The sequence below is a fragment of the Arctopsyche grandis genome, chromosome 4, assembly GCF_051622035.1.
Source record: "Arctopsyche grandis isolate Sample6627 chromosome 4, ASM5162203v2, whole genome shotgun sequence".
Classification (NCBI taxonomy): domain Eukaryota; kingdom Metazoa; phylum Arthropoda; class Insecta; order Trichoptera; family Hydropsychidae; genus Arctopsyche; species Arctopsyche grandis.
In genome coordinates this window covers 8111354-8136937 of record NC_135358.1, presented here as the reverse complement: position 1 = coordinate 8136937, position 25584 = coordinate 8111354, and the positions used below count along the sequence as shown (strand labels likewise).

General features: G+C 39.4%; 4 protein-coding genes across 4 annotated transcripts; 2 read left to right on the top strand and 2 right to left on the bottom strand.

Moving 5' to 3' along the window:
• Positions 1-350: 350 nt before the first annotated feature.
• Positions 351-4413, bottom strand: LOC143911399 (transmembrane protein 62-like). The gene is made up of 8 exons (XM_077430274.1): positions 3526-4413; positions 3131-3380; positions 2791-3052; positions 2518-2715; positions 1998-2424; positions 1535-1920; positions 1227-1454; positions 351-1149 (listed from the first exon to the last, which is right to left on the bottom strand). The coding sequence occupies exons 1-8, from the start codon at positions 3718-3720 to the stop codon at positions 1071-1073; spliced, it is 2025 nt and encodes a 674-aa protein (XP_077286400.1). The 5' UTR covers positions 3721-4413; the 3' UTR covers positions 351-1070.
• A 274-nt stretch (positions 4414-4687) lies between these two features.
• On the bottom strand, positions 4688-9334 carry LOC143910735 (uncharacterized). The gene is made up of 4 exons (XM_077429333.1): positions 9306-9334; positions 8918-9059; positions 7940-8192; positions 4688-5126 (listed from the first exon to the last, which is right to left on the bottom strand). The coding sequence occupies exons 1-4, from the start codon at positions 9332-9334 to the stop codon at positions 4804-4806; spliced, it is 747 nt and encodes a 248-aa protein (XP_077285459.1). The 3' UTR covers positions 4688-4803.
• A 253-nt stretch (positions 9335-9587) lies between these two features.
• On the top strand, positions 9588-13250 carry Stip1 (Stress-induced phosphoprotein 1). The gene is made up of 6 exons (XM_077428616.1): positions 9588-9831; positions 10810-11268; positions 11358-11811; positions 11926-12126; positions 12207-12403; positions 12480-13250. Exons 1-6 carry the CDS (start codon positions 9823-9825, stop codon positions 12783-12785), a joined length of 1626 nt encoding a protein of 541 aa, XP_077284742.1. The 5' UTR covers positions 9588-9822; the 3' UTR covers positions 12786-13250.
• Positions 13251-19191: 5941 nt separating this feature from the next.
• On the top strand, positions 19192-23809 carry Mad (mothers against decapentaplegic homolog 1). The gene is made up of 4 exons (XM_077430055.1): positions 19192-19513; positions 20042-20173; positions 21608-21769; positions 21855-23809. Exons 2-4 carry the CDS (start codon positions 20060-20062, stop codon positions 22920-22922), a joined length of 1344 nt encoding a protein of 447 aa, XP_077286181.1. The 5' UTR covers positions 19192-19513; positions 20042-20059; the 3' UTR covers positions 22923-23809.
• The last annotated feature ends 1775 nt before the right edge of the window (positions 23810-25584 follow it).

Here is a 25584-nt window from a genome sequence, read left to right as displayed (position 1 = left end):
AGTTATCGTTAGTATGATGGACTTTTCGGCTGCCATATGTTCCGTTATAGAGATTTCAGTGACTTTTGGGCGAGCGCTTTGTAAGCAATAATCGCTGAACCGTCATAAGGTCCCCACAAGAATACAAAAGATGACTCAGATATATCACAAGGATCTTATTTTTAACATTAAAATCCAAGTGTTCAACAACCTAGGTAGACTAACGATTGTAACTCTGTCTTATCAAAGGTTCGCAAAATATATAACTATTTTATTGGGATTTATACTTGGTTTAATTGTTTTTTTTTTAATTTTTGCAATATCGATTAAAAAAGGTTCCCATTTAATGTTTAAAAATAATACAAAATTTTCAATGACAAAACGCTACTTTTATTTTCACTAAAATGTATAGATATTTGAATAAGAATTACAAAAGTACAAGTTTCAGAGTTAGTAATGTAATTTCAGTCATTAGAATAAAAAAAATATATTATATAGTCTATGCATGATTATATAAAATAAATTAAAACTGTATTTATTGTCCAGAGTATCTTGTATAATACTGTAACAAAATTTTATAGTGATTACAAACACTTTCATTAAACTATAAGTCTGATAAAAAGTATACATTTAATGTATATTTTAATATGAATCACTTATAGAGATATGAATAAAAGAAATTCATACAAAAATATATACATAATAAGATCATGTGATTACAGCTAACATCAAATGTTACTTAACATTTAATAAGTGCGATAAAATTATTTTTTATGTAACAATATAAATGTACATACATTTTTTTTATTTAGCTAATAAAGAAGAATATGCAAAAAATATATATTAGACATCTACATAAAAGAAATTTATCTAACACACACTATTGCTATAATTTTACAAAATAAAATCAAAATTTTTAAGTCTTGTGCACCTTATGCGTAATTTTGCTAATATCTAGAAATCACACACAACTGGCCTGATGATTTTTATTTAAACAAACTTGATAAACATTCATGAGTTCTAGTGTAAAAATAAAAATCCTATATAAATGCTGTACATATCTATTTAAGGTGGAATGTGTTTGAAGCCAGTCATGATTTTTGATAGTAGTTATCGTGCGAAGACTGTGCTATATTCAAATTCGGCGATATCCATACTAAAGTCATTTCTCTGAAAAAAAAAGTTCAAACTCATAAATTTTAAGCAGGTACATGTAATAAAAATTAATAATGTGTTAATGCGCATACCGTGTTGATTCTGGTGATAGAGTCATAGCTTTGTGCCATAAATAAATATTCAAAATTATAGACCAGCTTCTTAGAGGTCCAATAAAAAGCGCCATGTAGCCATAAGCTAACCAAAAAAAGTACGCCAGCACCATTTGTACGGTTATTATCAATATGAATGGGATTTGTTTTAGCATTTTGAAACATAGAGAGGAACGGGATATTTTATTCATGTGATGTTCACAAAATCTGCAATAAACATTGAATTGGTTAAAACTGATATAACTTTATATACAAAATATAATTAGAGTACTTGAAATAATAAATACCTCTCATCTGCACAATTTGCCAGCACTAATGTTAATGGTATCTGACATAAAAACAATTGGATAAAGCCATATACGTATGTAAACAGTCCTGGTATAAATTCACCATTAACAATAATACCCCAGGAAAAGATAGCTCCTATATGTCCTTCTAATACCTCTCCGACAAACCAGGGACCGATGATCAAATAAACTTCGTATATTATCAATGGATAAAATATACTATCGATATTGGATACTAGCCATAATTTCCGTAGCCATTTATAGAAAAAATTTCTTTTCAAATTTACTTTTGGAGATTTTCCCAACAAAATTTTATGATGCACGTGTCGTAAAATAAGTAGAGGAAGAATGGAGATCAAAATCATTGTTCCAAACATACTTTGAAACTAAAATAAAAATAAAATAGATCAGATAATTTACAATAAATAATGCGTATATGGTCATGATAAAACAATATTCTCACAATGGTAGTAGCATTTAGCATTAAAATAGTCTTTGGTAGAATCTTGAAATTAGTCTTTGATCCATCGAACGAGAATGGTTGTTGAACAACACTTTCTCTACCTTGTACATCACGCACCTTTGCATATATTATGTGTATTCCTGAAAAGTACTCGGAAGGATTCCAAGGATGTGCGTAAAGTGGACCTTTAATATGTTTGCAAACAATCCACTGTCCTTCGTTAATTTTGACATGAACAGTATCAATGGGAGATATCGAAAAAGTTATTAATCTAATGTGAGTCGAGTTTCTTGATCCTGACAAAGATTCTCTTGATGGCATCAGAAACATGTTATGTTTAGGATTGGTGATTAAAGTAAGAGGCCAATTGCCATGTGCATTATCAATGAAAGAAAATAGCCCATGATCTATTGCGAGTAATCGAAACCTATAAACAAATATTGATAAAATTTATGTATGCATTTATGTATCTTTGACCAACAAATATGTATGCTTATCTATGATGCGAATAAAAACTAACATCCTATTGTCCTTCCAATCGCCCAGTTCTAGCTCTAGATATCCTTGACGTTGAATGGTATACATTTCAGTGACTAGACCACCCAACTGATGTAGATGTCCGCAAAGGTAAACCTTAGAAGACTTAGCGCTTCCTATTACGTCTCTCAACGAATGATCATCAAGAGAAAAAACACAAGAAGAAGGATAATGTCCAAACCTGCAAACAATTTATTTGTGAATGGGCACTATTTTTTAAACATGACACAGTTAAACTATATATTATTATAATTACCAAATGATGTGGTTCACTTTCAACTCGTTGGCCTTTTTTACAAAGTTTTGAATACGCTTTATTTCAATGCTAGACAGCATTCCCATAAAATTGAAAGGTCTACGTGGACCAGGCTCTAAACAAGCATCCACAGCGATAAATGCGAATTTGTCTTTGCCTTGTTGTATGACTTTCATGTAGGAACGTTGATTGTGAGAACCTTGCATAGAATATTGCTTAAAATAGTTCTGACTAGAATTCCAATTTGGTACATTAAAATTATCTGAAATTTAAATGATTCACATTGTATATAAACAATGGTTAATATGATAGATTATTTCGCAAAGAAAAATATTATAACCATGATTCCCTCGTATATCAAACCAAATTGTCTTATTTTTTATATCACATTTTTTTAAAACATCATTATAAACGATCCATTCTTCTTCATGTTGGGCAGAGCCCATGTTGTTTTTGTGTTTGGCATCTGTCAAATCGCCAGATGCTAGTACAACTTTAGGTTTTATAGCGTCTATAGTCCTAGTGCAAAAATCTTTAAGTTCCGTCACTCGAGAATGATCGTGAAATATGCTTATATGTATATCTGAAATCTAAATATTCAAATATAAAAACAAGAGAATAATAATGATATAAATATATCCAATTACATACATACATATATTCAATCAATATGGTTATCTTTGGAATGTAAATATTGAATTGCATTGTTTAAAAACAAAAGAATGGCGAAAATACCTGTAAAAACCACATCAAGTGCTCGTATGTATCCGTGATTTGAACACTATCTTCAAATGTGTCCGCTAGCTCGGTTTTTTCATCACTTTGTTTCGGAATTACATCGACGTCTAACTGATGTGCCAAATTGGCAAAAATAATGGACACCGCGATAATAATTGTCACGATGGTTATTGTTATTTTGGAGAAAATCATTTTGGTTAGGTATATATTTTAATTAATATCCTTTTAATAACGCAGTTTCGCTACATTCAACGAAAAGGTTTAATAAGTATAAGGAAATCGATAATTTTGCGAGACACAGTTAAAATATTCCACTGGACACTGTCTAAGTACCATTATGCATTGTTTAATGGCACCTATTAAAATGTAACATCACGCTTTCGAAAGCAACAAATGGGAGTGACCAGTTTTTGACATATGTCATTGTCGGCTTAATGACATGCTCAAAATTTGGTCTTAGTATCAACTTAATTTGAGCTTCATTCCCGCTCTTGACAAAAACTTCGAGCATAAAAAGATACGTGTATGAGAGCAGGATGCGGTGTTTCATCACAGCGGTATTCGTTGCTATGTATGTACTTACCCGAAATCAAGAGATTACAAATTTTAACAATCAATTGTTAGATAGAGGAAACAATCAATGACTATGCAAATGACTTTAGCCACTAAGATTTAAAATTTTTAAAAAAGTTTTACAGATGTAACCAGTATTTTTTTCCGATAAATAATGATGATCATAGGACAAGCTTGCTATAGTTACTGTCCACACTTGAATTAAAAAACAAAAACCTTGAGATATTACGGAGAATTTTTGTAATTTACGCTTCAGTTAATGGCTGCGTGACCGAAACTCGACCATGTCGCAGAGCCGGTACAATTTGCCTCAGTTTGAACGAAGGTATTTCGGCCAAGGTTGACTTAACGTGTTTGTACAGGACGCGATGGTGTTGTAGGCGGGGTACGATGTGTTGACCGTATCCCGGCCTAACGAAACACTGTTGTGTGGTTCAAAGATGGGGTCACCAATGTAGGCGGGGTAGCGATGTGTTGACAGCGCTGTTGGATGATCAGAAGGTTGCGTAGATCACGTCGGATTAGTACCAATGTAGGCGGGTTACATGTGTGTTGACCGTATCCCGGCCTAACGAAACACTGTTGTGCTAGTTTTATAAAGTTTTATTGTTTGCCTATGGTTGTACAAAGGTATGGTATTTGTGGGCAAAAGTATGTCGTTCAGCGGTCTCTGGATATGGTAGAGTGTCGCTGGCTCAGCATTCAGCTATGTACGGAAGGTCTCTGGATACGGCAGTGTGTTGCTGGCTCGTCCGGCTGGTTGATCTTCCAAGTCCGCGTAGTGTAGTGGTGGCTGGTCAGGAGCTGTATGTTGACTGGTCTGCTGCTGTGTGTCGACGCTTGCTGCTGTGGGTCGACTGGTCTGTTGCTGTGTGTCGACGCTTGCTGCTGTGGGTCGACTGGTCTGGTGCTGTGTGTCGACGCTTGCTGCTGTGGGTCGACTGGTCTGGTGCTGTGTGTCGACGCTTGCTGTTGTGGGTCGACTGGTCTGGTGCTGTGTGTCGACGCTTGCTGTTGTGGGTCGACTGTTGCTGCTCTGGGTCGACTGGCGTGGTTTGGGTTGTACCTCCTTTTATAGTGTTTCTGGAATGCTTGATGGAAGTGGTCGTACGAGCATTTAGTTTGTTGATGCGTACAAGAGGAATGCACTTTTGTCGAGGCGTAGTATTTTCTGGAATGCTTGATGCTGTTCCGCTCGATGTATTTTGTTGTTGCGGAATATTCTCGAAGGTTTCGATGACGATGACGACGACGAGATTCCTACATGGCTCTCCGGTGAGTGTTAGCGATGTGTGTGATTTTGTGGGAATCTTGATGTGTTGGAGTCTATTGACTCGATGGCGTCGTTGTTTGTCCGGTTGTGCTGGAGAAAGTTGTCTCAACAGCGGGTCTTGTGTTGCATGCCGGTCCAAGTCTTGTTCTCTACCAGGTTGCTTATTTTGGGCGAGCTGCGTTGGTAGTGAAGGTTTGTGATGGCTTGGATGGTGCTGTTGTGCAGGCTGCTGTGTTCTGCGTGGAGTCATTCGCGTGACTGTTTTGCTGGTTGTGCTGGAGTTAGTTGTCTCGGCAGCGGGTCTTGCGTGAAGAACGTTGGTTGACGAAGTGCGTTGAGTGCTGGTCTTCGTTGGTTGTGCTGGAGTTAGTTGTCTCGGCAGCGGGTCTTGCGTGAAGAACGTTGGTTGACGAAGTGCGTTGAGTGCTGGTCTTCGTTGGTTGTGCTGGAGTTAGTTGTCTCTACAGCGGATCTTGCGTGAAGAACGTTGGTTGACGAAGTGCGTTGAGTGCTGGTCTTCGTTGGTTGTGCTGGAGTTAGTTGTCTCGACAGCGGATCTTGCGTGAAGAACGTTGGTTGACGAAGTGCGTTGAGTGCTGGTCTTCGTTGGTTGTGCTGGAGTTAGTTGTCTCGGCAGCGGGTCTTGCGTGAAGAACGTTGGTTGACGAAGTGCGTTGAGTGCTGGTCTTCGTTGGTTGTGCTGGAGTTAGTTGTCTCGACAGCGGATCTTGCGTGAAGAACGTTGGTTGACGAAGTGCGTTGAGTGCTGGTCTTCGTTGGTTGTGCTGGAGTTAGTTGTCTCGACAGCGGATCTTGCGTGAAGAACGTTGGTTGACGAAGTGCGTTGAGTGCTGGTCTTCGTTGGTTGTGCTGGAGTTAGTTGTCTCGACAGCGGATCTTGCGTGAAGAACGTTGGTTGACGAAGTGCGTTGAGTGCTGGTCTTCGTTGGTTGTGCTGGAGTTAGTTGTCTCGACAGCGGATCTTGCGTGAAGAACGTTGGTTGACGAAGTGCGTTGAGTGCTGGTCTTCGTTGGTTGTGCTGGAGTTAGTTGTCTCGACAGCGGATCTTGCGTGAAGAACGTTGGTTGACGAAGTGCGTTGAGTGCTGGTCTTCGTTGGTTGTGCTGGAGTTAGTTGTCTCGACAGCGGATCTTGCGTGAAGAACGTTGGTTGACGAAGTGCATTGAGTGCTGGTCTTCGTTGGTTGTGCTGGAGTTAGTTGTCTCGACAGCGGATCTTGCGTGAAGAACGTTGGTTGACGAAGTGCGTTGAGTGCTGGTCTTCGTTGGTTGTGCTGGAGTTAGTTGTCTCGACAGCGGATCTTGCGTGAAGAACGTTGGTTGACGAAGTGCGTTGAGTGCTGGTCTTCGTTGGTTGTGCTGGAGTTAGTTGTCTCGGCAGCGGGTCTTGCGTGAAGAACGTTGGTTGACGAAGTGCGTTGAGTGCTGGTCTTCGTTGGTTGTGCTGGAGTTGGATGTCTCGACAGCGGGATTTGTGTGGAGTAGCTGGTCCATATGTACTTTCACACCATGTTACTGTTTCGGTCGTTACAATGGTAGTGAAGGTTTGTGACGGTCTGGACGGTGCTGTTGTGCAGGCTGCGGCGTCCTGCATGGGCTCATCGAGGTGATGAATCATCGAAGGTGTGATGAGCGGTGCTGGCGGATCAACAGTAGTGGATCCATTTGGTTGTTGTCTCCGGGTTGCGTTTTGTTGTGGCGAAAGCTGCGGAGTTGTTTGACATGGTCACTAGTTGTGGGGACATGTAGCGGACTGCGTTTGAAGTCTGCGTTGAGGGTTGCGTTGTAGACTGCGTTGAAGGCTGCGGTTGCGTGAAGTCTGCGGTTGCTATGTAGGCTGCGATGTGGGCTGCTATGTAGGCTGCGATGTGGGCTGCTATGTAGGCTGCGATGTGGGCTGCTATGTAGGCTGCCCTGTGGGCTGCTATGTAGGCTGCGCTGTGGGCTGCTATGTAGGCTGCGATCTGGGCTGCAATGTGGACTGCGCTGTTGACTGCTGTCGTGGCGGCTGTTGGTTGTTGTGGAGGCTGCACTGTGGGCTGCCGTGTTGACTGCGCTGTTGACTGCTATGAAGGCTGCGTAGTTCAAAGATGGGGTCACCAATGTAGGCGGGGTACGATGTGTTGACCGTATCCCGGCCTAACGAAACACTGTTGTGTGGTTCAAAGATGGGGTCACCAATGTAGGCGGGGTAGCGATGTGTTGACAGCGCTGTTGGATGATCAGAAGGTTGCGTAGATCACGTCGGATTAGTACCAATGTAGGCGGGTTACATGTGTGTTGACCGTATCCCGGCCTAACGAAACACTGTTGTGCTAGTTTTATAAAGTTTTATTGTTTGCCTATGGTTGTACAAAGGTATGGTATTTGTGGGCAAAAGTATGTCGTTCAGCGGTCTCTGGATATGGTAGAGTGTCGCTGGCTCAGCATTCAGCTATGTACGGAAGGTCTCTGGATACGGCAGTGTGTTGCTGGCTCGTCCGGCTGGTTGATCTTCCAAGTCCGCGTAGTGTAGTGGTGGCTGGTCAGGAGCTGTATGTTGACTGGTCTGCTGCTGTGTGTCGACGCTTGCTGCTGTGGGTCGACTGGTCTGTTGCTGTGTGTCGACGCTTGCTGCTGTGGGTCGACTGGTCTGGTGCTGTGTGTCGACGCTTGCTGCTGTGGGTCGACTGGTCTGGTGCTGTGTGTCGACGCTTGCTGTTGTGGGTCGACTGGTCTGGTGCTGTGTGTCGACGCTTGCTGTTGTGGGTCGACTGTTGCTGCTCTGGGTCGACTGGCGTGGTTTGGGTTGTACCTCCTTTTATAGTGTTTTTGGAATGCTTGGTGGAAGTGGTTATTGACGCGTACGAGAGGAATTTTGTTTTCGTCGAGGCGTCGAATTTTCTGGAATGCTTGATGGAAGTGGTCGTACGAGCATTTAGTTTGTTGATGCGTACAAGAGGAATGCACTTTTGTCGAGGCGTAGTATTTTCTGGAATGCTTGATGCTGTTCCGCTCGATGTATTTTGTTGTTGCGGAATATTCTCGAAGGTTTCGATGACGATGACGACGACGAGATTCCTACAGTGTAATTGTAAAGCTTGAGTTCGATGAGGAAATAGGTGAGATTATCGAACTCGATTCATGATAGTAGAGTTAGAGTGGAGAAAATTGAGACAGTGTTGGTAACTACCGGTTGACTGCAAGGTATGCGTTACGCAAATATATATTAACTAGTGTTGTGCCCGTTGATTTCAACCGGTGGTTTTGAAAAGGAATTGAAACACGAATAAAAATAAAGTTATATCTTAAGTATAATGTAAGGTAATTTATAGGCGCACGCGCACGTAATATTAATCGGAATAAAAAGTGGCACATTATACACTTAGCAATCCAACCCGTTTGAAATGATGAATGAATGTGTGTGTGTGTGTGCACCTCTAGAATCCAGAATCGAAATCGAAACGGCTGCCTTCGGAAATAAATTGATGCACGAATTAGAAATTACGAATTATGAAATGATACATTTTGTGCATCACCGACGTCACCAGCTCCTCCGACGTCTTGGGGATTGGCCCAAAGCGCCCCCGACGCCCTCAGCGCCTCCGACGCTCTGGGGGCTTCGCCTCCAGCGCCGTCGGAGGCTTTGCCCCTAGCCAGTGTTGGCTTCACACCGAATGGCGCCCTCGGGCAATTTTTTCTTAACATCCTTAGAAAAAAATTTCGCCTTTGGCGTTCTAATCTAAAATTTTGTATGGCTTTTGGCGCTCTAGATTTAAATTTTAAAGCGTCTTTGGTGCATCGAGCGGCGCCCTGATTTATTTGACGCCCTTGGGCGCCGCCCGACCCAGCCCCCCCTAAAACCGGCACTGCCCCTAGCGCTTCCGTCGCCCTGGGGGCTTCGCCCCCAGCTAAAAAGGTGTGGATTCACCTCAACAGCCAGAGCAATACTAACGACATCAGTACACACGAGCACGCACACTGTCTCAATTTTCTCCACTCGCTGAACGAACTCTACAAGTTGTGTTATATACCAACAAAAGCTATAGAAATGAGTGAAATTACGAATGCATGTATAAAGTGGCCCGAACTATATCGTTTCTCTCGCATTGAATTTAAATATTGGAAATGTAAACAATGCGATTTATTAAAAATGTTCTGAACGATTCTAGAAAAAATAAGTACATTTATGGCCAAGGCGATGGGCGAGGATGATATGCATTTGGACGTAATCAGACGAAGTTTCTGGAAACGGGCGTACGGAGTGGTGGACGGGCGAGTCGCTCACTGTTCACAGTCGCGTGCCGGCTTTCGACGCGTTTGTTTGTCATTGCAGTTGGTGTTGGTGCTAGTGCTGGTGTGTTGGTGCTGGTGATAACTGGCCACTCGTCACGGACACATCGATCAGCTCTTCGAATCCTCGCGACTCCAGCATTCGCCCCGCCGACATGGAGCAGGTGAGCCATTCATCGGCCATCGCCATCATAACGTACTACAATGTACACTCGCACGCGTCTCTGCAGCTGCAACTGCGACTTCAACTGCGACTTCGACTTCTATCAACACGCGTTCCTTTCATTATTTCTCAATCGTTCTGGCCTCTGATCATTCTTCGCAATTGCCTAGTGCACATTGCATATTCTTAGTATTTTACATCATATATTTATTCATCTCAGTTTAGGGTTAACATCCTCCATGTTTGTTTAATCGAGATATGTCTCGTGTGCTGTATTCGTTTCATTCGTCTATCAACTTTATAATCTTCTATTTAGTATTGGAAAAAAACATCTATTCGTTTTTGTGATTCGATTTGTAATTTTTGTATGATTTTATATTATAATCGCACTTATTGAATGTCCAAAAGCTAGCCCCACTTTTGCAATATTTTCATAGTGTGCTTTTTTTTGTTTTACTGAAGGTTGATTATTTGTCCTAAAATACTCAAAACGTTTAAATTTTGGCATTGAAACCAGAGGCGGAAACTATACGCTACTTTAGCCGACAATTTTAATATGAACTTTGGACTAACATGCCCATTGATATATGTATATGTAAAAATGTCTATAGACTATTTGGCTCGACTTAATTTTCGACGATTATTCTAATTTACCATATATTCATACTGATAAAACGGTTACACCTCTGATAGAAACTAGATTTGCGTACATTAAATGATTCTGTAGAATCATCATTCCACCGTACATGTACTGTTTTATCATTGAGTCGGTTTCTAAGAGCTTCCAGAATCCAAATTGTGTTTTTTAATTACCGATCTTGGAATAATTTCACTAGAAGTCGAGAATCAAGTCAAATATATAACAATCTTCTAAGGTTTCGAATGTTAATCTTTTCATTTATTATCTTTGATATTGGATACATATGTGTATATATCAAAAACCTGTCTTCATTGTTTTGAAATTTAATCTTATCTGCAGGTATCAGCTTTAAAAGAAAAGGGCAACGCTGCTCTTTCCAATGGCGACTATGATGAGGCCATCGATTTTTACACTCAGGCCATTGAAGTAGATCCGACAAATCATGTATTGTATAGCAACAGATCGGCTGCTAACGCGACAAAGGGAGATTATGAAGCCTCTCTTGAAGACGCTAATAAGACCATCGAATTGAATCCAACGTGGGTTAAGGGTTATTGTCGTCAGGGCACCACACTCTCTTTCCTCGGAAGACACGAAGAAGCGGTAGCAGCTTACAAGAAAGGTATAGTACTCGAACCCACTAACACTCAGTGTCTTCATGGCTTAGCCGAAGCTATGAAACAAGCTCGCGCTGGCAAAAGTGGAATGCCGTTAAAACCTGAGATACTAGATAAACTAAGAAATAATCCCAAGACCAAAGCCTGGCTGGAAGATCCGTCATATCTTGAACTTGTAATGGTGAGTGTATATGTTGTTTTCTCCTTACGTACTGTGAATCTTGAAGTCTTGCTTATTTATCGGTCTCGATGTGTTTATTTTTTTTTTAGAAATTGTATACAAATCCCAATTTATTGTTGAGTCATTTGAACGATGAGCGAATATTGACTACGCTCAATGTCATCAGTGGTCTCAATCTTGGTGAAATGATGGACACGGACCCTCCAACTGATTTCAAAAAGGCTTCGCCATCGGCCTCATATTCAAGACCACCGCCTCCTGAACCCGAGGAAGACATTCCTCAGAACATAAGAGATGCTAGAGCTCAAAAAGAACTTGGCAATGAAGCTTACAAAAAGAAAGTTTTCGATAAGGCTCATGAGCATTATAACAATGCCGTCGCTTTGGATCCTACTGATATAACTTATCATAACAATATTGCTGCTGTGTATTTCGAACAAAAAGAATTTGAAAAATGTATTGAACAGTGTGAAAAGGGTATTGAAATCGGTCGCGAAAACAGAGCCGATTTTAAACTAATCGCTAAGGCTTTCACACGTATAGGTAAGCTTTTTGTAATTCAAATTAAAAATTTTATGTAATTTCGTATTGATTTAATTTACATATAATATATGAAAATTAGATTAAGAGGTTAAAATTTTTAAATTGCTTTTATAGGTAATGCATATAAAAAAAAAGAAGAATGGAAGTTAGCGAGAACGTATTATGAAAAGTCTATGTCAGAACATAGAACACCGGAAATTAAAACGTTGCTTAGTGATATTGAAAAGAAAATTAGAGAGGAAGAGCGTAGGGCTTATATTGATCCAGAAAAAGCAGCACTAGAGAAGGAACTGGGAAATCAATTTTTCAAAGATGGTTAGCCTTTGATTTATCTGTAACAATGACTTAAATATTTTTTTTGTTTTATTGTTAATGTAAAATCTTAATTCTTAAAGGTGATTATGGCTCGGCTGTAAAACACTATTCTGAAGCTGTAAAAAGAAATCCTGATGATGCAAAATTATATAGCAATAGAGCGGCTTGTTACACTAAACTAGCTGCGTTTGATCTTGGTTTAAAAGATTGTGAAAAATGTTGCGAGCTTGATAGCAAATTTATCAAAGGATGGATCAGAAAAGGAAAGATATTGCAGGTAAATAAATTTGGGTGAATATTTTTTTATAAAATTAAATAATAAAACATTCGCATTCAATGAGATAATTTTACAGGGTATGCAACAACATTCAAAGGCTACATCTGCCTATCAGCACGCGCTATCTTTAGATCCAACTAATGCCGAAGCTCTAGAGGGATATCGTTCGTGTACCATGCAAATTAACACTAATCCAGAGGAAGTCTCTAAGAGGGCCATGTCCGATCCAGAAGTACAGGCGATCCTCCGTGATCCTGCGATGAGAATTATTCTAGACCAAATGCAGCAAGACCCCAACGCGTTACGTGACCATCTCCAAAACCCCGACATTGCATCAAAAATACAAAAACTGCTCGAAGCAGGACTGATTGCTATTCATTAGATTGCAATAATCTTATTTAAGGAATAATTTTTGTACTGAAACTTACCTTATATTTCAAATTAAGGTTTACACTATTTAACTTCTTGCAGTTTATTGGTATTTACAGATATTGTCTAGTAGCGATAGTTTTAAACATAATATTTAGATTACGTTTTTTATTTCATGTACCCAGTATGAATTTATAGTTTCGATGATGCGTAGTGAAAAGTTCAGCACTTACTAGAATAAGTTATTTCTAGATATCTTTTGACCGATCTTGTCAGTATATTAATTTCATTAATAAAAGCCATTTTTCCAATGAATGAAGACCATTATGTATTTTCAACTCGGTTCATGAGTATTTAATTATATTTTTTTATTAAACCAAAAAGTGTCATTGAGTGATTCTCAAGGAATTTTTGTTACATTGTATTTTGTTGCATTAATAGTACTTATGAAATAATAAATAAAATCGTAATAAATGCTGTTTTATTTTACTTAATCTTGACAGAAACGTCTACTACCCACAAACCGGATGTTTTTTTGTATGGATTGATAAAACTAATGGATATCTATGTATTTATTTTTAGTTTGCTTATGATAAGGGACAGTAACTCACTCGGATATTCCTTTTATTTGCATAATACTTGGACAAAATTTATAACACAAAAATACTTTTTAGACACTTGCATAAATGGGACTTTAAATTCATAATATTGCAAGCAATTACTTGTACATCTAAAATTGAGTATCCAACACATTTTAAAAATATGCTTTCCATTTCTATTCGTGTTCTCAAGGACTAAATTATGATTTTTACTATACCAATCACCAGATTATAAAAGCTGATGGTCGTTAATTCACTTTCATATGTAGACTAATAGTCGTTATTTGGCTGATCAATCCGAGATGGGAAACACATTATATATGTATGTATATATATATATATATATATATATATTTATATATATATATATATATATATATATTTATATATATATATATATATATATATATATATATATATTTATATATATATATATATATATTTATATATATATATATATATATATATATATATATATATATATATATATTTATATATATATATATATATATATATATATATATATATATATATATATATATTTATATATATATATATATATATATATATATATATATAATTAGACTGATTAATGATCACTGTCGTAGAGTATATGTATGTACATACATAAGTTCAAAAAAAAAAAAAAAAAGACTAGGAACGAACTGGGACTATGGGTTCATATCTGGACAAGATCCCTTCGAGACTATTCTTCAAGACGGTAAATGGATTATTTCGCCACGAAAATCACGAATACGTATTATCTGGTACTCGAGTTCTCGTTAGTATGATATTTCACGTGAGTAAATCTCGATGGATGGAATTTTCGGGTGCCAGATGTTTTGTGATCGATATTTTAGTGACGTGCGCGAGATCGTTTTGTGCGGAATAATCACCAACCCCTTCCAGACATGTCTTATTTTCCGCAATATATAAATGTTAGAAACTTAAAACAGGATATTAACAATCCCTTGCTTCCCGGCTGTCAAAATAAATAGTTATGCATTACCAACAATGTCGTCTCACTCGCCCTACCCCGATAATATTACCAATCCCTTTGGGTCCATCGACTACACCGCCTTTCCCAAGTATTTTTTAAATGTATTTATATAAATTTAGCTAAAATAAATAAACCGTTTCAAAATTTTCGTTTATTTCAAAAGTTACAGTACGCCCATAATTTGAAGTCAAAAACCGCTAATTAGTATTAAACATACTTAATGTAAATAATTTATAAAAACTAGACAGAAAAGGGAACACCAACAATAAGGGATATTACAATATCAATACAGATCGTGATTCTAATATTGTAACGCGACGTCCTCCCGTTGGTTGGTAGCGGTGTCAATATTTAGAATGGCAACACTCCTGCCGCGGGAAAAAGGAGACGAGAGCCGCTGACTCTCCTATATTTTCGCTCTTCGACCGTCAAAGGGCACAGGCGTGCCCCCCTCTCTATCTCTCCCGAGCCTTTCCCATCGTGAACGCGCCCAGAGATCAGCCATCTTGTTGAAGAACCGCGGTACGGTTGATTTCGATTATTAAAAAAATATATATTTAGAATTCTTATCCTTTCTAGCTCTGTATCACATGTCAAAGGGTTTCATCTTCCGTAAAACCAGGAAATTCCATAAAAACCGAAAATTTTCTTCTTTTTCTCAATGCTCTGTCCACATCCGGACGTTGGCGACCACCTGGTCGATTATTTGAAGATATCCACATCGGTCTTCAGTGGCTCGGAACAGGTCTTCGGCGCTCATATCGGTCCGCATGCGCGTGTTTCGAAGCCAAGACAACTTTATCCTGCCGATCCATTTTTTACGGAAACACTGTGTTTGTAAGAGGATCGTTTATTTATGTTCAGTTGTTACAATGGTAATTGTATATACGAAGAAGTTGAGCTTCGGAGAAGTGAGATGGCTTTACTCCAGAGGTTCACTCTGGCGTCTGGAGCTGGTGCGTTTGTTTATATACATTATGGCTTGAAGCGTGCCGTGTGCAGATGTCTTTGTCTTCAGGTCAAGTGTCGTAGTTGCATGATGACATCACTGCTAGATTTCGTTCGTTATACGATCGAGCGATGAGCGATCTTTCTTCTGGAATAATCAAAGGAGACGTTGCCCTCGAGTTCTGCATGTTTGTACAGGAGCGACGATGATGCCATCGTAAGACTTGTGTATCGTTGTGAAATATATGAGATCACTGGTTTTGATTCGGAATAACACAAGTTGTGCCAGTATGGTCAACGAGCTACTACAGCCCGATTAATCGCTGCAGCCCCCCCCCCCCCCCCTGTGAATTCTCACGAGCCGCCACTGTATATATTATATATACATAGTAACGTTTAGCATGCACCCTTTTTTTTTTTGATCTTTCGACTTAAGATCTTTCGATTTTCGAATTTTGCCTTCTTATTATTTTTTTATTCTGTGAATGTGTGTGTGTGTGAGTGTGCGTTTGCTGTTTAGGTGTGTGTATGTTTTTGTGGTTTGCGTGTGTGTGTGTGTGTGGGCGTGTTTATGCACGTATAAACATACATACATGTATGTTTACTTGAGGTGTGCGTGCATTCGCACGGCACATTTCAGGTATTATTTCCTAACGCATGCGCGCTTAATGTGTTCATGCGTTGTTGTTTATTTTGTACTTGGTTATGTACAGTGTGGTTTTTTTATTAGAACTGTGATGTGCAGTTGTTCTTGTGCGATATTCATGAACAACCGTCTCGTTCTCCGACGAAAGGGTCTCTTAGACTGTATTCGTTGGGGGGGTGATGGCCTCATCTTGAGGGCTTTAAGGGTCAAATTTCTTGACCTTTAAAGGTCTGTTCATACTTAACAGCACTGCACGACTCCGTTTCAAATATGTCATTTTATTACATTTCTATTCATATCTACCTACACGTCGCGGTCACGTCACGTTTACAGCCAGTTGGTCGAGTGCAAAGCAAAATCGGCTTACTTATACATTAGAGGCCATGACGATACGGCGCAATATTGCTTACGTCGTATTGTCGAGTACTTACAATATGAATGCATACACATGCATTCGTAGCTACGCGTCAGAATACAAGTCAGCAAAAATGTTTGGACGTTTATCGAAAAATTATGTATAATCGCGCTGTTGTTAGAAGAAGAAGCTCAAGAAGGCAATAAAAAAGCACGGAGGCGTTTTGATGTGCATCCCATGTTAAAAAATAGAAAAACCGAAGGAAAGTTTTGGACACTGTATAAGGAGCTTGTGGATGATGGACAAAATTTTTTTAAATATTTCCGTAAAAAAATTATTTATTTTTTAAATATTTTTTTAATATTTGCGCCAAAACCATGTCGAAAGATTGAACAGCTGTCAACTGTCACTATCGATAATTGGTCCAAAACAGCAAAGCGGCAGACTCATGTTACGTAATTCGCGTGTATATTTCCACGATGGCCAAAAAAACGGATACGATACGTTGACGGATGTTGCTTTAAGGTATGAACAGGAAATGTCGGGTACTGCTGTAAGCCTGCCGTGGCGGAAAAGTGACGGTTGGTATGAATATACCCATACAAAATGTACCAAAGAATACTTTTCGTACGGCCGGATACCAGCTGAAGTCGGTACGTGCTGACTAGGTATGAACAGACCTTAAAGCGGGCTTAGAATCTGTATAGACGCCAGGTGTCCTCAACTCGAGGGACACCGGAAGTCGGTTTGTGAGATAGCTCGTGGTAAGCGTGGGCGGGGCTGGTTTCCTCAAGGTGCCTTCCTTCGTCGTCGGTGGTCTGGTCTCTGCTCTGTCCCTTTCTCCTTCGTAGTGTGCATGGGATGCGTGATGTGGAAAAAGGGAGGGAAATTGTAAAACAATGAAAACAGGGCGTAAATCTGATCACAATGATTATATTTCCACGTTGAATGTACATAGAGCAAACAGGGAAAGAGGGAGGGGGGGGGGAGTCAACAAAGAAACCACGCGTGCTTTTTGTGGTTAGCCACGCGTAGCTGAGTTGTCTGCCTTCTGGACGAAGACAGACCAGGCTTCCTCCGGCGCACACCGGACGGATACTGGAGCTGGTCTCCAAGTATCGTCGACCATCACCAGTGGCCGAGCTGGTGATTTCGGTGGCGAGAGCTAACTGCGTGTTTATGCCGAAGCCGTTGGCGTGCGACTGTCAGTGGCCGTTAGGCTGGCCGCGCACTAGGCAGCCAGGCTGCCGCAGCCAAAATATTGAGCAGCCAGTTTCGGCAGCCAGAGTCGACGGCCGGTAGTCACCCTTCCGTCAAGCGATATGGACGTAGAAGAAATAATTCTTTACCTCTTGTTTCGTAAGAAACGCAAAGCAAAGAGAAGATTTTGGATGCATCCTCTTCTTCTGGAACGACACTCAAAAGGCTTATTTAATAATTATTTTATGGATCTTCGTAACGTTTTTTTAACTTTACAAGAATGTCAGTGAAATCGTTTGATAACCTCTTGAACAAAATAAGAAATTCAATTACGGATACTAATACTCGTATGCGAGCTTGTATAATTCCAGAAGAAAAATTGATAATTACTTTGAGGTGAGTACATAAATCAAATATATTTTGTTTATTTTTAGAAGCATTTATTCTTTTATTTTTTACATTTTTTAGAATGATTCTGATTCCCGAAACAAGTCAAGTATTTCAGTATTCTGAGTATCTGATACATTTGTATCGGTTGGTGATAACCGCTCATTATATGCCGTAGTACGATTGCGATATTGCCCATTAACTAAAGTTTCTGCTCCATAATTCGATTGTGTCGTATATCTTCGGCTATATGTTGCTGGTTCATTATCAGTATAGCCTTGGCGAAACAGACCAAATTGCGAATGCTGAGTTTCCATAGGTTGCGGTTGTGCTCTTTGTATGACGTCCATTATCTCCATTTTGGCAAATAAATGAAGAATTCATTCTTTTCATTTTCTGCTAAGCTTTCCTCACACATTGTATTTGTGATTTCTTCCCATCTTCGTATTTTCACATCCCGATCACTATATTCTTCTGAAGACATATCCCATATTGCCTTACGATTTTCGATTTCTCGAATTAGTTTCTCTGTATCGAAACTCATTTTCAAAAAGAAGTTAAAACTAGTTTCGGAGCGTAAAATACTTCTGGCTGCTACGACAAGTGCGCGGAGACTGAAGGCAGCCACATACTAGCATGTCAGTTCTACCTTGCAGGCTCTGGCTGCGTGCAGCCAGCTGGCTGCCGTGCAATCGTACGCGATCTATTGGCTGCCGCAGCCAGGAATTCTTGGCTGCCTAGTGCGCGGGCTCCAATGAGCCACCGTATGTTAGATTGGCTGCGGCAGCCAGGCTGCCGCAGCCAAAATATTGAGCAGCCAGTTTCGGCAGCCAGAGTCGACGGCCAGTAGTCACCTTTCCGTCAAGCGTAGAAGAAATAATTCTTTACCTCTTGTTTCGTAAGAAACGCAAAGCAAAGAGAATATTTTGGATTCATTCATTCAAACAAACAGCGTTCTGGCTGCTACGTCAAGTGCGCGGAGACTGAAGGCAGCCACATACTAGCCACATACATTCTAGCTTGCAGGCTCTGGCTGCGTGCAGCCAGCTGGCTGCCGTGCAATCTCTTTGCTTTGCGTTTCTTACGAAACAAGAGGTAAAGAATTATTTCTTCTACGCTTGACGGAAAGGTGACTACTGGCCGTCGACTCTGGCTGCCGAAACTGGCTGCTCAATATTTTGGCTGCGGCAGCCTGGCTGCCTAGTGCGCGGCCAGTCTTAGGGTAGCCAGCACAAAAATATATCGGCCAAATCGTGGGTCGTAAGGCCACGAAAGCCGATCATCAGACATAGTCTGAACAGAATCTTTGCCTTCCGACATTTGCTTTTTCTTTCCGACCTTTTCACTTTCGGTCCCGTGAGGTAGACCCGTTGTGCTATATTCCTACAAATGTATTACTGTGTGAATGTTAAGATGAATTGACATCGACATTGGGAGCGAAAAGTGGTTTTAGGGATAACGGGCAGCGTTCGGGATTCTCGAACAGGGCCTCGAGTAGGCGTTCGCGGTCGCGCGGCGGTTCGTGACGGCGGCGATGGCGGGCGAGCCGCCCAACCGCAAACAACCGGACTCAACGGAGCTTCTTCTCGCCGCTCGCGCTCGAAAGGTGCTCCCTCGCCTCCCCCTCGCGCGCCCCCCCCGCCCCCTCCGCCCCACGTACCCACCCCGCACCCCTCCCGCCGCCCCCTCTCCCGCCAGCGACGCCCCTCACCCCTCGGCCACCGCCGCCCCCTCACTGCCTCGAAACCTTCACTCAACTCCAAACCTTACCCCCCCCCCCCCTCCCCACCCCACCGTCCCTCCGATTTCTAAACCAATCGCCGAACCAACCCCTCATCAAAACCACTCAATAGCCGTCGTGTGTTGCATCCCCATTATACCATTCCCCATATACACTCGCAACTGACTCATTCTTCTTTTTAATTTATACGCGATTCCGAGAACCCTCTACTCCCCCACCCTATCGTGCTTCACGAATCGCTTCAATTGCACGCCCATATAAAGCTCATGACGAATCTGCATCGCTCACTTGTTGTATCCCTTTCGGAAATTCTAAGCCTCGACACATAACCTCAACTCGTGCTGTGAATATATGTACTCTTTATGCTGATTCGTTTGTGCGTTGTGTTTTCAGTGATACAAAGCCGCCAAGATGGATATGGACACCGATGATGTGGAGTCCTCCAGCAGTGGACCCATGTCTAGTCTCAACAGCTTATTCTCGTTTACGAGCCCCGCTGTGAAGAAATTACTCGGCTGGAAACAGGTTCTTATTGTGCATTTGTTTATCACATGTTACACTCACTTTTTCAGTATATAACTTATTTGCACGACATACGGTAGAACCGAGTGTGAACTCAGATGGCACGAATACGAAGAGAAAAATAAAAAAAAAAGAATCATTTCCTCATAATAACGACTTTTTAATGAATTGCATGAAAATACACTCTAGTCTGTGATTATTCTATAACTTTACTATATGAATCATCATCCTCATATTAGTTAATATAATCTGCTTTTTTTTTGTTTATTAAAATAAATTGCTTAGGACAAGCTGGAGCTATTATTTTCATTGAAGTATAATGTATAGAATAGTCATTCCTAACAAAAGTATCGCTTGAAAGCGAGCCATCGAAGAGAAAGACGGAAAGTCAGAAGAGAGACAAAAGAGTGAGGAAAAAAAATTCGTGGAAGTGATCGTCCCTTACAACAACTGGACAAAACAGCTGACATCTCCGGGCACACGGATTTTTTGTGGCAATATTTTTAGGGGCTGAGAGCAATTCTATGCATACTACTTCAATGTAGATAAAGTAATAATAACTGTTTTTCAATGAGTGAGGCTGGTCCGAACATCTAGCACGTGCACATACAGACTTTGTCGAACTAATACTACCACATAATTTCACTAGTTAGAGCCTATTTCAAAGAGATCCTACTGCAACTGAGAAAAACAGCCGAAATCTCCGTCTGCATGGAGTTTTAGTAGCAACATTTTTGAAAGCTGAGAGCGCTTCTACCCATTCTACTTCAATGATTATTTTGCATACTTTATTTTATCTTTAATTTATACCTGGAAGGTCTAATAGGTAACCCCAATGCGCCTTCCTGACCAGAATCACTATACGTTTGATACAAATATTGTTAGTATTATACAAAGTACGTAAATACATACCAATTAATATCCACAGGGAAAATTTATGGTCAAATTTGTAAATTTGCATCATTTGATACAATTCAGTGAATTTCAAGATTGCTGAAAATTCGAGATTTTGCGAGAAAAGGGGTAAGGTTGCCAATTTGTTGGAACCGTTTCAATGAAAATCAGTCAAATTGGCAAATTCTGATAGGAAACGATCGACCTGGAGTCTCAAATCCAAGGTCTGGCCAGTAGATACTAGTGGGATTTGAACCCGTGACCACTCTAATCAAAACATTATATGCTAACCGCTATACTATTCTGCTGGTAATTAGTCAAACGAAATATATGATACGCCTCTGATTTGTATGTCAAAAGTGTGACTCACACTTAAAAGCTATGTGTGACTCAATTCTTTGAGTCTGTATACATGTATGAGTTGGGTTTTTTAATTTTTTATTAAAACTTTGACTTAACTAACGCATCTATGTATAATGTTTGTTCAAAAATGATTCACTTTATATAGATTTTAATGACGTGTAAATTTGATGTATGCAATAGGGCGACGAAGAAGAAAAATGGGCAGAAAAGGCCGTCGATAGTCTTGTAAAGAAATTGAAGAAAAGAAAAGGAGCCATCGAAGAATTAGAACGAGCTCTATCCTGTCCTGGAACACCTTCCAAATGTGTTACCATTCCCAGATCTCTCGACGGAAGATTACAAGTGATTTTTAAAAATATTATACAATGTAATATCTACTTATAACACATGCAATGAATCGTTATTATAATGTCTGTTTTGTTTTTAGGTCTCCCATCGAAAAGGCTTGCCACACGTTATTTACTGCAGAGTATGGCGGTGGCCGGATCTCCAAAGCCATCACGAATTGAAACCCCTAGAGTTATGTCAGTATCCGTTTAGTGCTAAACAGAAAGAAGTGTGTATCAACCCGTACCATTATAAACGAGTCGAAAGTCCAGTGCTACCCCCAGTGTTAGTGCCACGCCACTCCGAATTCGCTCCTGGCCATTCTCTGCTGCCCTTCCAACAAGTCGCCGAGCCTAGTATGCCGCACAACGTGAGCTATTCGGGGTCTGGCTTCAATTTATCATCACCGTCGGTTTCCCTATCGGGCGGAACGTCTCCGGCCGGCTCTTCGCCCAGTCCAGTCAGTCCATTTGGAACTCTCACAGAGACCCCTCCCCCTGCTTACAGTCCACCAGCGCCTTCCGACGATGCCGACGGTCCCGGAGAAGTTGCACCAGTCAGCTATCAAGAGCCACCGTATTGGGCATCGATCGCTTATTATGAACTCAACTGCCGTGTCGGCGAAGTCTTTCATTGTAATTCCCACTCCGTTACCGTCGACGGTTTCACTAATCCGTCGAATAATAGCGATCGTTTCTGTCTCGGACAGTTGAGTAACGTGAATCGTAACAGCACCATCGAAAATACACGTCGCCATATTGGAAGAGGGGTACATTTGTATTACGTTGGCGGAGAAGTGTACGCAGAATGCTTGTCCGATTCCGCTATATTCGTTCAGAGTCGTAACTGTAATCATCATCATGGATTTCACCCGTCGACCGTATGTAAAATTCCCCCGTCTTGCTCTCTAAAAATATTTAATAATCAAGAATTTGCTCAATTGTTGAGTCAAAGTGTTAATCATGGCTTTGAAGCAGTGTATGAACTTACAAAAATGTGTACTATTCGGATGTCTTTTGTGAAAGGTTGGGGAGCTGAATATCACCGTCAAGATGTGACTTCGACGCCGTGCTGGATAGAAATTCATTTGCACGGACCGTTACAGTGGCTCGACAAAGTCCTCACGCAAATGGGATCTCCGCACAATGCCATTAGTTCCGTTTCATGAATGTCACTGTATTTTAGAACTTATTTGCCTTATATGGTCGGATAATATAATTGTTGTATTATGACTTAATTACCATTGCCACCGAATTTACAGATGTATGTGGAGCTTTGTGTGAAAGATAGCTTTAATCAAAGCTCGCAAGAATATATGTTGATCTGTTTTTTGTCCGAAGGTGTGCTTGCCTTGTCTTGTGTAATGTTTTGGTGGTTGCTCGCTGCCTTATTTTTTAGGAAAATTTGTTGGGACACTAACCGATGCAAAACTGCCTAACTTTATAGGCATATAATATTTTTGGTCATGCTGATAGTTTTTGTGCATGTGATAATTGCATCAAAGATAATTATACATTTAAACTATATGTTATGCCATTGAATTATGTGGACACAAGCCTTATAGTAAGTAGTCAGATTTATTATGCAAAGTTATCGACTATTATTGAGGCTCATAGATTAAGTGTAACATACTAAATGGAGCCATAAAATCATGCCATGATTTATTCATCTACATATTTTATTTACAGACAATGTAAAATTTTTTTATGAAAGCTTAAATGTTAAATAAGAATATTTTAAAGATGTGTATCATTTCATTACCCCACCAAATATTTTCACTTTCTCACTTCCTACATAATTTAACAACTGAAAAATTATTTCAGCATTCAATTGTGTGAAGAAAAAAAAGACTCAACTATGGTATGAAAAATTGAATGTACATTCACAGTTTTATAATTATAAAGGAGGGGGACTTGTTCCTTCTGACTGCTTTATTGATAATTGATCAATGACTTGTTCTGAAAGACAGCTATTCTGGTCCTACTGATTTAACCAAATTTTACATTACATTTTACATTTACATTAGGTCTAGATTAGATCCTTTATGTAAAACCATTCAAATCCGGATTATCCGTAAGCTTGCTGTGTAAATTGAGCTTTACATAGGTTGATACAGAATATTGAAATGTAGCTGAAAGTTTGTGTAGTAGAAATAAAATTATTTCCGAGGATTCATTTACGTATACGTACGTACACGTGCCATATGATGAAGTTGAATGTATTATGCAGAAATCGTATGTTGAATAGATTTATAAGGCTTGCAACTGCATTTTTAATGGAAAATATCGGTCATTGGCAAGTGCCGCATTGCCGTGAATCCGAAGGTTAATGGTAGTTTGACGGATAGGGATATATCCATGTACCTAGACGATTTTATTTTTTTAAAACTACGAAACAGTTATAAAATATTAACGACACACAAGTTGTGGACGACCGTTGATTACGTTGCTAGAGAGTAAGTTGCATGACGAAACAGATTACAAGCATGATAAAAGAGAAGAACAGTGATGATGAAATACATACGTTGCAGGGTCTGTAGATGTGAAGTGACCGTTTGGAAGTGTCGAGCGGTGATGAAATAGGCGTGGGTTGAGTAGCTTTTGGAAAACTATTGCCAGCATTAGATGTACATTTTTTCAATGTCTTCTACAATAATACAACTTCATTTCAATCTTATCTGGTGAATGGAATCGTTTATATGGAACATTCCTGTGAAAAAAGTAATTTGTTTTAGATTTAATTTCACTATGTATGTATAAAGTTGATGGAAAAATGTACAATATTTTGAATAAAAAAATATAAACGATGTAAAACAATCGAAAAAATACTTTTGAATAAAAAATAAACGATGTAAAACAAATGAAAAGTTTGATTAATCATAGAATGTGTTTATTTAATTTGAAATGTAAACGCAAGCTTACAGTATAATTTTGAAATACATAATAATATACAAGATGGATTGAAAATGGCGTGACGATATCATGGTCAGTGCATGCATAAATAAAATGCTACTTTGGACCGGAAAATGTCAAAGTCTATGCACGCGAATTGCCCGCGGTTCAAAGCACTGAAAGAATACTACCATTGTAGTTTCCGTTCTAAGAATCGATACGATCAAACTCAACTTGTGAATATGCTTAAAATTTATGATTGGAATATATTTTCTCGTCATATATGTACAAATGTATTACATTTGGTGACTAATGTCTTTTTTATTATTTACAAGCTTTTTATTATCTCTTTGTGTGCAACGATATGAAATCGTAGCTGCAATAAGATCATAAATAATGAAATCATTGACAAATACAATTATATTTAATCTTCACTCTTAAATGTATTGTTGCATATTATTTTTGAGTCACTAAGGTATAAGTTGATTTGTAAAATGTCGTATTCTTTTGAAAAAAAGATTAATTACATAAATGCACTTAATTATATCAACAGAAATAATTATGCTCTGAAATAGTGCAGAAATGTATATAATATGGCACAGAAAAAACACAGCGGTTGACGTGTGTTTATTAGCGGAACGCTGCAGTATGGGATATAGTACTCCACATGCAGTAAATATCAACCTTTCGGTTTTATTATATTTTTATAATTGTTGAATCACTGAAACTCGGTCTATATTTTATGCTTTCAATGAACGTATTGATGATTTGGGCATTACATTATTTCTATAGAATAGTGTAAAAATTAATAACATGTCGCTAAGGGAAAAGAATTTCGAGGGCAAAATATTTAAAATTAAATTATTATATAATAATAATTTTATTATCATATCAACGACAAAGAAACACTGAGAAACTTTTATAATGAAACAATGTTAG

Coding starts and splice junctions, on each gene's coding strand:
- Mad (XM_077430055.1), top strand. CDS start 20,060: ATGGATATGGACACCGATGATGTGGAGTCCTCCAGCAGTGGACCCATG. Junction 20,174..21,607: donor AATTACTCGGCTGGAAACAG/GTTCTTATTGTG, acceptor TGTATGCAATAG/GGCGACGAAGAAGAAAAATG. Junction 21,770..21,854: donor CTCTCGACGGAAGATTACAA/GTGATTTTTAAA, acceptor TTTTGTTTTTAG/GTCTCCCATCGAAAAGGCTT.
- LOC143910735 (XM_077429333.1), bottom strand. CDS start 9,334: ATGTCGTTAGTATTGCTCTGGCTGTTGAG. Junction 9,060..9,305: donor GTATTGCTCTGGCTGTTGAG/GTGAATCCACAC, acceptor AAATTGCCCGAG/GGCGCCATTCGGTGTGAAGC. Junction 5,127..7,939: donor CGACACACAGCAGCAGACCA/GTCAACATACAG, acceptor GAGCAGCAACAG/TCGACCCACAACAGCAAGCG.
- LOC143911399 (XM_077430274.1), bottom strand. CDS start 3,720: ATGATTTTCTCCAAAATAACAATAACCATCGTGACAATTATTATCGCG. Junction 3,381..3,525: donor ACTTGATGTGGTTTTTACAG/GTATTTTCGCCA, acceptor TTGAATATTTAG/ATTTCAGATATACATATAAG. Junction 3,053..3,130: donor TGATATACGAGGGAATCATG/GTTATAATATTT, acceptor TTTAAATTTCAG/ATAATTTTAATGTACCAAAT.
- Stip1 (XM_077428616.1), top strand. Junction 11,269..11,357: donor CATATCTTGAACTTGTAATG/GTGAGTGTATAT, acceptor TTTTTTTTTTAG/AAATTGTATACAAATCCCAA. Junction 12,404..12,479: donor GAAAAGGAAAGATATTGCAG/GTAAATAAATTT, acceptor ATAATTTTACAG/GGTATGCAACAACATTCAAA.